This window comes from Strix uralensis, chromosome 3 (assembly GCF_047716275.1).
Source record: "Strix uralensis isolate ZFMK-TIS-50842 chromosome 3, bStrUra1, whole genome shotgun sequence".
NCBI classification, from domain to species: domain Eukaryota; kingdom Metazoa; phylum Chordata; class Aves; order Strigiformes; family Strigidae; genus Strix; species Strix uralensis.
The window spans coordinates 35,960,263-35,975,494 of record NC_133974.1 but is presented as its reverse complement, the minus strand read 5'-3'; the positions used below and the strand labels follow the sequence as shown (position 1 = coordinate 35,975,494).

The 15,232-nt window shown below is 41.1% G+C and overlaps 1 protein-coding gene across 4 annotated transcripts in view; it reads left to right on the top strand.

The window, feature by feature from the left end:
* Positions 1-15,232, top strand: part of FILIP1 (filamin A interacting protein 1) — a 111,624-nt gene that overhangs the window by 52,615 nt on the left and 43,777 nt on the right. For all 4 annotated transcript variants that reach the window (XM_074861893.1, XM_074861892.1, XM_074861891.1 and 1 more), the window contains 2 exons: positions 10,700-10,873; positions 12,962-13,140. In XM_074861893.1, coding sequence (XP_074717994.1) covers positions 10,700-10,873; positions 12,962-13,140 — 353 coding nt within the window. The remainder of the gene's footprint in view (positions 1-10,699; positions 10,874-12,961; positions 13,141-15,232) is intronic.

Here is a 15,232-nt window from a genome sequence, read left to right as displayed (position 1 = left end):
TGTAGCTTGCAATCATTGCTGTGCAAAGTGCAGGAGATATCATGGGAGCTAAGAAGGGCCCGTCTAGCAAGTCCCAGAATCATGAATTTTAAAATAGAACCCTGCTGTTTTATGAGAGAGGAAAAAAAAAAAAAAAAGATAGTATACTGAAATATAGTTAAATTGTGCTGTTCAGGCAATTTCCTCCTCCCTCTGAAATTAAGGGCAGACGTACTAGCAACCATAGTGATGATAGCCATTTCTTTGGTAATAAAACTGCTTTAGAATTATATGTTTTTCAAAGTAATTATCCTCAAAAAAATGTCACTGTCACTGGACAGCTGTAGGCTAAAAACCTTTCACAAAGACATTTTAACATCCTTCTCTGTTAATGCCTGAGCTGTACTTAACAGAGCTACACGTGTCTTGTTATCTAGGCCTGGAGAGTCAGAAGAGAGAAGAATAATTGTCAGGTATCTCTGATCTATTGAACATCTCATCTAGAGTGGAGGGAAGAGTATGAGCAGATTGGGGTTTTTTTCCAAAATTCTTGGTCTTCTATCTAAAACAGAACAGTAAGGGCTGCCCCAGATCAACTTTTAGGTTTTGGTCTTGTTCCCATTGGGATCAGTGTCTTTAATTGATCCTCCTTTGCAATCTTTTAAAAATAATTTTAATCAACTGATGTCACTTGACTCCTCATTTTTTTTTTTGTTTTACTTAATGGAAATTGTATGCTCAGAGCAATAATAATGAGAAAGCTTGTATCTTTTATCATTTTCTTGAGAGAAGGCTCACTCCATGGGAGAGGACATGGCCAACCCTTTTGCAATAAATGCTAGATGCACGGACTCTCTGGCTTTAAAATATCTGGGATTCTTGGGAGAGCTTGCAATGAGCATATGTCTTGTGTGTCATAATGCTGTCCAGTACTCTGAGTCACCAGTTGTTAATTTAACAATGCAGTTGTAGCTGAGTCTGTTTTTATTAACTTTGCTGCTCCAGTTGTGTATTTATTAAGTTTGCGTCTCCTGTTCTCCAGCTGAGTATCAGATAAGCTCTTGAGAGCAAAACGGATTATTTTCCATCCAAAATAAGCTTTAATAAAAGCAAATGTGAGTCTTTATATAATAGTTGTGAGAACATGGCTATCTGAGAAAGTGTCTTGTTTCTAGGGTTAAAGGCTCCACCTATTGGTTGACTAAAACGAGAAAATGTAACATTTTTCACATAGAAAACTGCTGGCCCTACTGAACATCCTGCGTCTTGCCACATCTTCACGAAATTGCTGCCTTCAGTGTAGAATTTGTCATGACGTTAAAAATAAAATGAGTTCAGAGACTTATTTCTGAGGGCTGTGCACATGCAGCACCCAAAATGATGCACTGCTGAGACACTATGAAGGGAAGTCCTTTCCTAAGACAGGAATGGTTTGGATTTTGCAAGTGAAGTCTTCCTTACCCTGGAAATGATTGTTTTTCTTTTCAAAAAAATTAGCATCAATTCTTCCATGCCAGCAAAATGAGTGGAAATGACTAACCCAAGTACAGTTGCATGGTAACTTTGAGGCATTTGTCACCTTCGAGTTTAAACAAGTCAGAAACAGAAGTATTGATGCGGTCAGCTTCATAATGAAATCCTGTTTCCCTGGTGTTGGCTCAGGCAGTCTCAGCAGTTCAAGCAAAATGGCATTTTGAAAAGTGTCGGGGTCATTCCTGGGAATGCAATGGGAGAATGGAGAGGGGAGAGGATGTCCAAGTGGAGCTTGGGGAGGGCAAGGGGAAGGACAGACATTGGGGAGGATCAGGGGGATTTCAGAGACACTGGGAGTCTGTGAGGGCATCGTGGGCATGGCTGGGACCTCTCACTCTGTGCCTTTCATTGCCTGCCCTCTCTAAGTTACTTCACTCTGAGTTCACGCCACATCCCTCATTTCCTCTGACAACTCCTCTGTTCAAATAATTGGCTACGCTGGTAAGTGCTTGCTGTAATGCAGTCCTACTGTTCTTGCCCATTCATCAGTCATCAGTAACTTGAATGCACATCCATGTAGCACAGAGCACTGAAAACCAGCTTGTTGAAGCCAACAAAATGCTTGGACAAGAGAAAGTTGTATATACAGTTTATTACACATGTATACACACTTACGTCTGTTGGTATCCCGCTCTTGAGTTATGCACAGAGGAGGCAGAAGGATTTCCTCTGAACTTCACCATCCTGACAGCTACTGCCCCACTGGCACCAGCTTGTCTCTCACTCCATCCCGCTTCATGCATGCTCATTCCTGACAGAAAACAGCTAGATCACTGCAGAAAAAAATACCCGGGCAAGTTTCTTCCTCTTGGAGAAGGTGTACTTATGCCAGCAGCTTCAAGTGCCTCCCAGAAGTTCAGGTCCGAGCACCTAATTTCAGATGCTTCAGTTCCTTATACAGTCAATGAAGCACTTTCAAAGAGCAATTTAGACAACCAGACTTACCTGGCTAATGAAGATACTTTTTAGTTTCCAATGGATTTCAACAAATTGATGATAATGTAGAAGTACATAAACATGAAGGAAATAATAAAAGAATATAATGAATGGGGGAAAATGAATAGGAGAACTATATTGATATCAGAGTGCCATTATTTTTTGTAGTATTCATAGTACTAGTATCTGAATCTTATATATAGTTATGAATTAAATCTCACAGTATTCCTGGAAAGTATTATTTCCTGTATGGAATGGAAATTGGAGCATGATGAGGTTAAATTTTATGTGTGAAGCACAAGAAAGAGGTCCATGAACAGAACAGGGATCTCTCGAGTCTTGGTCCAGACTGGTTAAGGTGCAGATGATAACACAAGAAAGAGGAAAATAAATGTTTTTTCTGTTACTACCTTTTCATTAATAATCTTTTTTTCTTCTTAAAGAGGTGCTATCTGATCACAAAATAAGTTGTGGTTACAAAAGGAACACGGCAACTTACTACATGACTCCAGCAATATAAAAACACCTCAATGTGTGGGAAATGTGCTGCAATTTTAACGTCTTCCCATACTGCTGTAGCAACTCATGATTGGCCATTCACTTGGGATATGGAAAGCTGCAGATCATTTCCTTAGCATGAATCAACCAGAATAGGAACTTAGTAATTTGGGTTTCATGTCTGATTTGGAGTACCTGAACCAGAGAGCTCTCCTCTGCCTTTGAAAGCATTGTGGTGACTAGTGCTGGTCAGAGAAAAGACCTAAAATTGCTTTGTTAATTACCTCATTTGTTAGGATGCACACTGCATCATGCAGCTGCATACCAGCCCTGAACTGTGAATACAGTCATTCGTGCGCTGTTGTTAATGATTCTTCCTGCTCAGGTGTCCAAAAAGGTGTTTTAACAGAATTTCCTTCCTCTCCTTGCTGGCTAGTTGGATCAATCTGTGGTGTCTGCCTGCTGCCGGGCTTCAGATCATGTGCAAAATGGTATTATATGGTTAATGTTGGCTGAGATGTAAACTTACGACTGGATACGGCAAATCCAAACCAGCAGGTTTAGCCGTTGTGATGCACTGCTGAAGCATACAGAGCATATCCCAACGTGCAGATCTGTGCGCATAACTGACAGCGACCCCTCACATTGGTCTCTGTGCTGACTGGATCATGACACTGTAATTCTATATGCTACAATAACTGCCCCACAGTTTGATAATATTGAGCAAAGCACTCTTTCAGTGTGAAAAGACAAGACAGGATATCCCAGACCCTAATAATTCTGAAAACATCAAGCAGTGTGGAGTTAATACTTCTCGGGGCCTTGCCATGGGAATTTTCTGGCTGTGGCCCAGACTACAGATAATTAATTATGTCAGTGAAAGGCTCTGGTGGCCTGTTTTCTTCAGAAAAAAGTGACATCATCCATGGAGCTCTCTGGCAATAAAGCAGAACAAAGCTGTGTGGGCAGGAAATAACAGACAGATGTCTTCTAGTGCTCATTTGATCTGTTTTGAAGCTTGCTGTAAGAAGTAATACATTGCTTAGTGCTGCTTCTCCTCAGTTCTGCAATCTTTAGCATGGACTTTTTTAAACATGAGGCCAAATTAATCTCTGATGTAATTCTTCTGGAGCCACTTCAGAGAGTTTTGTGCAGTGGATGAGCTGGTCTGTCATGTGCCTCTCCTCCAGTATTGATTTTAGAAGGACTTTCTGTGTTATCACTGTAAGATAACGCACAACAAAATGAAATACACTGTATAGCTCCAAAGGCTTCATACAAGGCCAGAAAGTTCTGTACAGTGTGGAGAAGACAGGATAATTCTGTTTCATATCCTCAGAGTCCTGAGGGATCACTTGGATTTCCAGATCTATTTCACTAAACTTTTGTACAAAAAACACTGATGGTCACTTTTCATCCCTGAAGTCATCTCTTTACCTCCAAGGTAAATAACGTATATAGACCCGAGTCTGGAAATGTTAAAAGAAATTCATGCAAGTGAACTCCACAGTTCCAAGTATTAGGAAATGAAGCTAAGGTGAAAGGTAAGAAAAAAGCTTTGCTGTACATAGTCTTCCTTGAAAGAAAAACTATGTGTACATGTCATTAGCCAGCATTTTGCAGGGCTAGCATCACTGAGTGAGTGATATAAACAAGGCTATTTCAGATATCTAGTATAGGAGATAAAAATATTTCTTGAGTTTTTATCAAAAAAGAGTTTTGTATGATGCAATATGCAGTAGAGCATCTAACTTGCCAGCTTCAAAGCATGCTCTGTACACTGAGTACATCTGACCTGGAAAACAAATTGCTACCCAGTCCTTGTAACAGAATGTAGGGACGGTTTGAGGAGTCAGTGTCACAACAAAAGTGTCATTTCAGTAGGCAAGAGTAATTTTTCTTACTTTCTCTATTCATATTCATAGTATCATGACACAAAATGAAGAAAGTTCACTTTAATTTTAATTATTTGAATTTCTGCCTAAGGCAAGAAAAGAAGGCAAGTTATTGAGTTTAAACAAGGATTAGTGGATTAGCCTTAATTAAGTTTTGCAGATACAGGTTTTTGAGTACACCTGCCTGAAGATACTTTCTTCATTAAAGTAAACTAAGCAAACACATAGTATTCACTTTCAGAAGTCTCTAATGGGAATTTTCAGAAATAAGACTATTACTGCCCTGGCAGTGACACAGCACGAGCTGGTCCTGGATAGCACAGAAAGCAGTGTGAGAACATGCTCCTGATCTCCTTCAGAAGGACGCCTTGAGTGTGATGTTTGTTAGCTCTAGGTGAAACATTTGTAGAGTCTACTGGAATTAGGAAATCAGCCACTGGTAAGACCACAACATTACACGAAGAACCTGTGACCTTATCTAGTTTCTAAAGCAGTACAGAGCAGCTGTTGCACTATAAATAACCTGAACTGTGTGCAATGCAAGTAACAACACCACAAGTAGAAGTAAAGGTTCTCGTCTGTGGTTTGTTAGTTATTTCTTGTCATTAATCACTGGCGAGAAAAATATGACTTCATAAACATTGAACCTCTATTACTCAGTGCTTTCACTTGTGCAGGTATAACAAAGTGTCATGATAACTAGAAAAGAGTCAAAAGCTGGAAATATCAGATCTTCCAAATATTACATAAGTGTATTCCTTGTAAATACTATTCCTGCTCCTGAATTTTCAAAACTTCCTTCAATTAGTTGAGAGGATTGTCATCATGTTACTGAAATATTTAGATTTCTCTGAAGTAGTTAGATGTATTTTAGATGGCTCCAAACATGGAGCTATGAAGGAAATTGTTACTGGTAACTGATTTTGAGAGGCACACTACACTGTTCATTTTGCAGGAAGGCTACTTACAAACAAAATTCAGGAGAAGAGTTTAGGAGATGTACTGGCAAAAGATCTTGAGTTGGATTTTACTGTCAGCTGACAGTGATTACTTTGACTCCATTCAGCACATCTTGAATACAACTGATTTTTTTTTCCGGTTTACTAGATGCCTTACATGAAATGAGTTTGATCAGCTCGGTCCCATTTCCCAGGTGACAGATGGCCTGTGGCAAAAATTCCCCGTTTAGTGGGTGCTGAGTTTTGTTAGCAGTCTCATGGGAGAGGCCAAAGACTGTGGGAATGGGGAGAGAAGGCTGTAGTAAATTGGCAGGGCAGGGCACGAGGAGGAAGCACGTCCCAACGCTGGGCTTGTGTAACAGTCTTTCCATTGACCAAGAATTTGGTTGCTAGGCTGCCGGTCCCCTTTTACAAGCAGCAGAGTCATGCTATTGTTTCTTAAATGGTTCCAATTTTATGCAGGGACCTTTTACATCCTTTCTATATCACTGAAATATTTTACTAGGCACGTAGTAAAGCGAGGTTTGGAACTCAGACCCCTGCTCTGCTCAAGCAGAGCAAGAGAAAGACCTTCTCTTTTATTCTGCCAAAAAGTGAGTGTTTCAGGGTAGCCCTGCAAAGAGTGGCCTCACGTCATCCTTCCAGCTGAGCGGCTAGCATGCACGCCTGAGGGGAGGGGAGCACTGTCTTTTATTTCCCAGGTAGAAACACAGAACCCACATCTTAACTAAGTGCACTTATCAGTGGGTAGTAGAGAGAAGGGAATGGAAAGTGGGCAAAGCTGTGTGGGACAGCTGTGCTCCACAGTACTTCAGCCCCTCCATGGATGTACTCAAGATTTTAGGTCATCAGCCTTTGGATTTTGGCACCTCCAGTGAGCATAAAAAAAAAGGCTTAGATACAGTTCAACCTTGCAGTTCCTCTATCAGCAAGGACAGCTAAAGGAGTTAACTGAGTAGTGTCCAGTTCTGGTCCCCACAATTCAACAAAGATGCATGTGGAGAAGGTCCAAAGGAAGGCCATGAAGATGATCAAAGGGCTGGAGAACCTGCCCTATGAGGAAAGACTGAAGGAGTTAGGTCTTTTCTCCCTGAAGAAGAGAAGGCTCAGGGGGGACCTCATCACAGTATTGCAGTACTTAATGGGTGGCTACAAAGAAGATGGAGGCTCTCTCCACAAGGAGCCACACAGAGAAAACAAGGGGCAACAGCTACAGGTTCATAAGAAAGAAATTTTTTACAGTGAGAACAATCAGTCACTGAAACAACCTCCCCATGGGTGTGGTAGAGTCACCATCACTGTAAGTTTTCAAGATGCAATTGGACACGGTGCTAGATGATCTCATCTAGGCTTCTTTTACCATGAAAGGTTAGATCAGATGATCTTTTGAGGTGTCTTCCAACCTGGGCTGTTCTATGGTTCTATGATTTTGATGGACAGGGAGTCTCTAAGCAGGCTTTGCACCTGGAGAAAATGAGTGTAGAAAAACACCTCTCAACATATCTGATCTTCTGTGTTTCTTGCCTTGAGAGTATTACTAAGAGGTAAAAGTGGCCTCTTCATTAATCTGCCTTCACTGCTCCTCCTGTTTAGAGAATCAGGTATTTGGGGGCACTTTATTAACAGAAAAGTCTGATTATTTTCAAGAACCCAGAATTTGAACAGTATAGATAGAAAGTTAGCTTGGAGTTTTCTGTAGGACAGTTTAAATAAAAGTAAATGTAAGTATTTTCTGAATTCCTTATCTTGACTTTAAAGAAATTCTCTGACAACTTGCAGTCCTCTAGACTTACGCAAGTAAGTTTCATTGTGTTACAAGCTGTTGCAATATGTGGTCTTCTCATGCTTGAATACTTTCTCTCATCAGAGCACCAACAAAACAAAAGTAAGGACTTGAGAGATGGCTTTCCTGTGCCAAACACCATGTTCCTTCTACCAAAACAGCTAACAACTTTCCTCTGGGATTTATACAGAAGTTTACTTCCAATTTGAAATGTCTTCCTTGTGTTTGTCTCCTAGCTTATGATTTACGCTAAACAGCACTGGGTTTTGAGACAAGGAAGGCACCTAGAGTAGATATCCATAAATAGAAACAGCTTGCCAGTATGGTTGCCTCTTCTTAGCTAGGACCCCCCACTTTGAGCCTCTTGTACCTTTTCCAGGTACGCGTCTTGAAGTAGTTCAAGTGTTCCTCTACAGGATTATTCTGACTTGTTTTCTGAAAATGGTCTGTATCCTGCGGTTTAATACAGTGATAGTTGTTCACTATGCATTGAAAGAAAGCATCTCTATGTAAGCTCTATTCTAGTTGTTTCAGTGGAAAATTAGTCATTTGGAGGAAACATGAAATCATGAGTTACACAGGCCTGCTGTTTCAGCTCCTTTCCTCTATATTATCCTGAGGAGTTTCAGGGAGACTTAACTGGATTTTGCAAATCCTGAGGCTGATGGGAGGTAAGGATGTTGCATGGACCCCTCTCTGACCTAGGCTAGCTGCACTTCAGATTCTTCCTATGCTGGGGGTTGTTGCTGACTGAATAAAAGCAAATTTCTCTCCAGTTTATTATTAGCATGAGGCCCCTTTTTTGGCCCAATGCTTCCTAGCAACATGAGTGTCTGTTTGTTAGTTTGCTTTTCACAAACTGTTATCATAAGTCCATTGAAACAGAGTACTTGGTGAGTGTCAATACACTTGAAAAGATAATGACAGGAGCAATGGCGAAGCCCAGAAAAGGCAGAAAGCACCTTGCCACGCTAACGTGATCCAGGTCCTGAGTGCCTGCAGAACATGGGGTGCCCAAGAAGGGGTACATGAGCGGGGAGCTGCCTGCGCCCTGGGGATGGTGGCACCCAGCCTGTCCCTGGCCTGGGTGCCCTCCCCTTGGGCTACAGTGAAGGGTTTTCAGAGCTGACAGCCCTGCCCTGTCCCCTGGAGCTAAGTGCATCATCACTTACTTTTAAAGATGAAGAAATGAATAGGGGTTTCCTTCAAAGCTCTGAACTGACCTTGGGCACCCTCTTTCCTGCTTGGGGTGCTGGTTCCTCCACTCAGCATCACCCACTCCCGTGGCACCCACTGCTCTGGCTCTCGGGGGACCCAAACCTGCAGCTTCCAGAAACCTTTCTTAGCTGGCAAGTTATAAGCTGTTTTAGGGACTCTCATTCCCTCCTGCTATGGTTGCTCCATTTTAATCATCAATGATTAAAGACCAATGAGGCTGGAAGAAAAGTATGCACAGCAGTGCACAACTGAACAGGGGCTGGGGCGCTTGCTGCAAAGAGCAGCATTTGGTCCCTCTGTCAGCTATTACTGTATTAAATAACCATTGCAGGCACTGGAGTCCAGCTCTTTGCTCTCCTAAGTCATAGTGTTAAATCACCAAGCCCACAATGTCTCTGTTTGCTCTGATTGGACCTGTCAATGTTTGATTATGCCGTCTGGGGCCTGACAGCTTCAACAGGAGAGAATGAATTCATCCTTCTCCCCTCCCAAATAGCCTAGGATCCAAGGTGTGCCTGTCCCTGAGGAATGGGGTATGGGGGACCTGAAGCTTTCTGTGCTCAGGACCAAAACAAAATGAGGTTTCGGCATGCTTGGTTGTGGCCCTTGGTGCATGGGGTAGAAGGGGGCTGCCCCCTCATCCCGCTGTTTTCGGTGCTTGCTTTGCACAGTGCTTTCCCTGAGCACGCCTGTGGCATGGGGCCCCTCCTGCGAGGCACACAGCGGGAAACTGAATTTGTTCATTGGGGCAGGATGCAGAGACGGCCTGAAAACTGTCTCTTCATAAAAGGGCCTAAGACAACACATCATAAAATCTGGATATTTATAAATCTCCCTGAACTCCCATGCTATCCTATTAGACTTTTTAAGGGCTTTTTCTTTAATATAGAAGCATTGGCCTCATAGTAATGAAGATACTAAGATAACTGTTATTTTTACAGGGATATAAAAAATTATATATTCTCGAACCTGTCTAAAACTTTCCTAAAATAACATTTTTCCTGTACTGAGAGTGGCATATTCCCAGGATGTGACGTAGTGAGGTGTCCGTGCTCTTCTGGCACTCTTTGGGACTAGCCCACATAATTCACTTGCAGTTTTGACATCCATGAGTGATGCACCTTTCCCACATGTGTGCTGAAACAACATTAATACCATTTCAGTCTGTATTTTGTATCTGGCAAACATGCGCAATACTGATACCTAAGGTTACAAAATGTTGTATAGTGTAAGCCCCTACAGCAAGCTGTTTATAATTGGGCTAGTTCTCAATTGGGTGGCATGATCTTTGCCTTGAGTTAATTTTTTGTTTTATTTTTGTGTTACTCTGTTTTGTTAAAAAAAGATTGAAGGGTCTTTGCCATTTCCTGAAATTATTTCCTTGCTCATTTTAAAAACAGGTGGTTTTTTTTAAACAAAGAAAAGTCAGAAAAGTTAGAAAACTTTATTGAAAACTTTATTTTAAAAGTTACTTGAAGAGAATATTTAGTCACAAAGTCAGGTAGGGAATGACTAGGAAATACTTGATTCGAGGCTGTTTACAAAATATTAATTCAGCCCACTTGTGCTGTTTATTCTACTCATCCCCTTACCCCAGTCAGGGAATGGCATGGGCAGTGATGATGTTCCTTAGCTATAGTTGCAACCCAGATAAAAATTCATATGTAATAGCAGGCAGGAATAGAACAATTAATGCCTACAAGGACAACATTCGGATTGCACAGATCATGTTTACTCTGGTATCTCCCAAAGTTTTTATATTTGGATTGGCAGCCTGGCATTCTTCTAATTTATTTTATTTTTGTGTATGCAGTCCATACATATTAAATGCCCCTATTTTCCCAGTTTTCCCTGTTGGTTAATAGGTTAGCTTATGGTAGTGATTTGCAATGTTACAGGCAAGGGAAGATGTGATCCACATGCTGAAGACAGAGAAAACCAAACCTGAAGTTTTAGAAGCTCATTATGGATCTGCAGCTCCAGAGAATGTGCTCCGAGTGCTACACAGGGATGCCATCCTTGCTCAAGAAAAGTCAATAGGGGAAGACGTCTATGAGAAACCAATTTCAGAGGTAATAACTTCTTGATTTTCACATTATGTCTGTGCAGGGGGAATCTTAACCAGAAGTGAGACTCCATATTTTTTGGATGTGTGCTAAGCACGCAAGAGTATAGCAGAGTATTTGTACAAATGGCGAGAAATCAAAGAAAAATTGAATATTCTTGTTCACTCAACTGCAGAATAAATTGTAAGCAAAGTCACTGGGTTTGAACACAAAAAATAAAGAGCTTGTGTGCTCCTTAGGGCTGGTGCCGTTCAGCAAGAACAAAATCTTTGGGTGTTACATTTCTGTTTTTTAAGTTCCTTTCAATTACAGGCTCCAACCTCTACTGCTCACAGCACTGGTAAGCACTCTTTGATTTTCTTGGCATACTAGACCACCATCATGGGGGTAGTTAGGTAAAGAAGACCTTCAGACATTGACTTTGACCATATTTATGGGATCATAAATCCATTATCATTTTACATCAGTTAAGCTCTAGGACTGCAAAGTCAGTTCAGCGCCTAAAGGAGACCTATAGGACTTGATCCCTTACTTTAAAATCTAAGCAATAAATGAATGTAGAATAGACCTGGGAATGCCTGAGGCCAGCGTGCACGCCAAAATAAGCAGCCACTGCTCATGTTTATAGTTTCATAACAGTCCAGAGCATGGAGAAAGAGCATGCAACGACGTAATATAATGTAGTGCCTGTCCAAATCTTCATAGTTCCTCCTATTAAAACATTTAATTTTTTCACCATGAATTGTGTCTACCAACAGGATATCTTTATACTGTGTATTCTCATTGAAGCATCTGGAATTTTTGGGATGATAATAAATAAGGAAAGAAAACATTTTCATGTGAAAGCATGCATGAAATATTGTCAAACAAGATTAAAAGAGCTTAGCAGGGCTTTTGTCTAAAGAAGCTGATAATTTGACAGGAGCCTCAGTGTAAAACTTTTGTCATGTTTAGGTCCACAGGGATTATGTTGAAGCTCAAATAGGATGGTGACAAAATTTCATAAGTGTGAGAGATCTGCTCTCAAAGGCTGAAACCAACCTGTCTCCTTTACAAAATGCAATGACTGTTTTACTTTGCCATGGTCAACTTCTGGAGAGCAAATTGCCATGGTTCTCCTGTTTTCTTTATTTTCCTCACTTCGCTGAGGCACCCTGTGAAACGGCCTGGTGCAGCCAGGGCCACGGAAGATGCAATTCCCGCGGGGTAAGGGCTGGGGACGGGTAGAGCAGGGTCTGCCAGCCGCTGTGCTGGGGGCAGGCAAGCAGAGAAGTGCCAGGGCTGCGGGCAGCTTCGGCAGAGAGGAGGATGGAGTTTGTCATATGCTCCCGAGAAACAGTGAAAGGAACAACATGAATGGCCATGGTGGCTTCAGAGTGCCCTGGCAACTTTTTAGACAAACCTCCCTGGCCTTAGTGTTTGTTTGAATAATAAATGGCATATTAAATTAATTTTAAAAACCCAAAAGACAAAAAAGGTAGTATTGCTAATAAAGAAAGAGATATTTCTGTCCAAAAAAACAGGCTGAGGGGAAAATCCCATTATAATGAATTGGTTTTAGTAATGTAAAACTGAATCTATGCTGAATCTAAACTCTTTAGACTTCATAATTCAGCAATCCTACAGGTGCACTGAAGGTGCATTTCAGCCTTGAGCTTACACCTTACATTCCACATGTAGGTGTCTAGTCCCCATATAGGTGTGTGAACTCAGGCTCCCAGGGTCTGAGGGCATGTATCCTGCCCTGGCATTTGGTACAGCTTTTCCCATGTGAAATGAGGAAAGTGTGCACACCACCTCACCACAGGGGAAGTTCTGCACTGCAACAATATTATTTGTTACCCTAAAACTAAGCAAAGTTCTGTCCTTTGTGTATCTGAGAACTGTGAAAATGTTTATTGCAAACACACCATCCAAAGAAATCATTACTTTTACAGGACAGTTACTCTTATTTCTAGTCACTGCTTTATGTAAAGCCCAAGACATAAAATTATGGGACTTGCATTTACCAAACACAACATTGTTGGTTAATAAATCAGATGAAGTAAGCAAGGAGACCTTTTAAACAGCCTATTCTCCTTTCCTACAATCCAGCTGGACAGACTTGAAGAAAAGCAGAAAGAGACATATCGACGCATGCTGGAACAGCTCCTGTTGGCAGAAAAGTGCCATCGCCGCACAGTTTATGAGCTAGAAAATGAGAAACATAAACATACAGATTACATGAACAAGAGCGATGACTTTACCAACCTCTTGGAACAGGAGCGGGAGAGGTGAGTACCTGAGACAGTGCAGAGAGTATACCCAGTGTCCCAGTGCTTGTCAGTTCAGCAGTGACATGGTCTGGTATTGTCTGTGTTTAAATGACCCTAAACTCCCGTGTAAACCATTTGTAAATGTCAGTCCACTCATGTTATTAGTAAGTACACTACTGTGCAAGTCTAGAGCTGGAAGAATACCATTTAATGTTCCTGTAGTGTGCGCTTGAGTTAAGAAACGCATTTGTTTTGAATTATTCATGCCCACTTTGTGTTCACCTCCTGGTAGCTTTTGATCAGATGTTATTTATGTTGGCTAAGTCTGGGGCTGTCTTGCTTAGCTGAGTGCTGTGTTTTGTGAAGGACAGGGCACCATTTGTCACAGCAGGAGGACAGGGTAAGGAAAACCACAACACACATTAGGATACTGGCACTCAAGTATGGATTTTGCCATGTCCTTAGCATTTAGGCTTGCAAAATCACAAACCATTTACATTAGTTTTCATATTTTTGAAGACACATGCCTCAGGCAAGATCTATGTTGTCCTGGAAGAAAATATCTTCATGTTTTATGAAATGTGCCCAGCCTGTGATGAACTATCTGCAGTGTTTATCTCGCAGGCTCATATGCTCCAGGTTTTTTTTGCTTCAAGTGTTTGTCCTCCCTGTGGGAGTAATTTGTTCTCTGAGACTCTAAAAAAAGAAAGAGCACTGACCTTAGGTGAAGAATGAGCATTCGGTAACCGCCTCAGTTTTTTAATATGAAATTTTCATGCTCATACCAAACTGCTTGAAATCAATCCACAACTTTTTTTTTTTTTTTTTTTTTTAAAAAAAAAGCTCTGAGAAAAATACTTAAGGCAAGTTCAAAGACAAAATGCTTTTGAGGAAACCACAATCTGGTGGCAGACATTTGCAAAAAGCCAGGAGCTAAAGTGTTGTTACTGTATTTCCTGAGCTCAGTTCAGTGCCAGCTTTGAGTAGGTGGCACATGAGCTACAGTGACCATATTTCCTGGTTTAATAGCTTCTGTCTTTCTGTCTTTCTGTTTTCCTGGGTTGACTGGCAAACTTTAAAGGACAAAAATGCTTCTGCATATTAGCAGTTTGATTCTCTTAGCAGAAAATAATGTGTTGTATTTCCAAGTAAGGAGCAATTTCACATCTGATTCTCATAGACGCCATTTTTTCTCTATGCTGAATACCCATGAATGTGTGGACATGTAGGCAACTAAATGCTGCAAAAGTAAAAGTGGTATTAAAATACCATTTACATTTGTCTTTACATTTTATATTCACTTTAATTTGACAATTGTTGCCGCCTTATTATTCCAGCTCAACTCAGGAAGGCCACTAAATAACCTAAAATTATGACCTGTTTTGAACTGACTTCCTTCAATGAACTGATTAAAAAGCTTTCCGTCTCACATTACTACTGCTGAGATATCAAGCCCCACCTCTGTGGGCATTTTCTTACACTCTTCCCACTCTTTCCTGACTTTTAAACTTCAGTTTTTCTACATTCTACAATTTTTGGAAAAACAGCAATAAAAAAAGGAGAATTGTGTTTGAACTTATGTTGAAAGCAGATCTTTAAGAACAACTAAATCTGCCAGCTTTAGTCGCCAGTGCCTCTGTACCAGTGGCTGTGGGGGAAGAATTGCAGTGCTGAAGGCCTTTCGATTTATGTTGAGTGACACAAGAAACTTGATGTTTGCTATTTAATCCACTTTGTCTAAGGGACTAATGAGAAAATTTGTTACAAGTTTAGTAGTGACCAAGGAGAGAGAACATGGCATGTAGCTAAACATAGAAAATCAAGCATGCGTATCCCTCCCTCTTCAGGGTCCTCTTGCCAGATCACTTGCAGAGCAGATCAGCAAAATCAGGATAGGCTGGAAACCACTCATTAGTGTATAGCCTTATATGATCTCAACTCTTCATCTTTGTTTGTGTAGTGCACAGGACACTAAGGCTGCACCCACGTCTTTGTAGGTTTTAAAACCTGGAAGTAGTATCGTTTGAGGGCTATAGTCATGGAGAAAGAGAGGTTGATGGGATCGCTTCTCAGGAAAGCCCCACAGTGGCAATCAGCAGTACAATTTTGT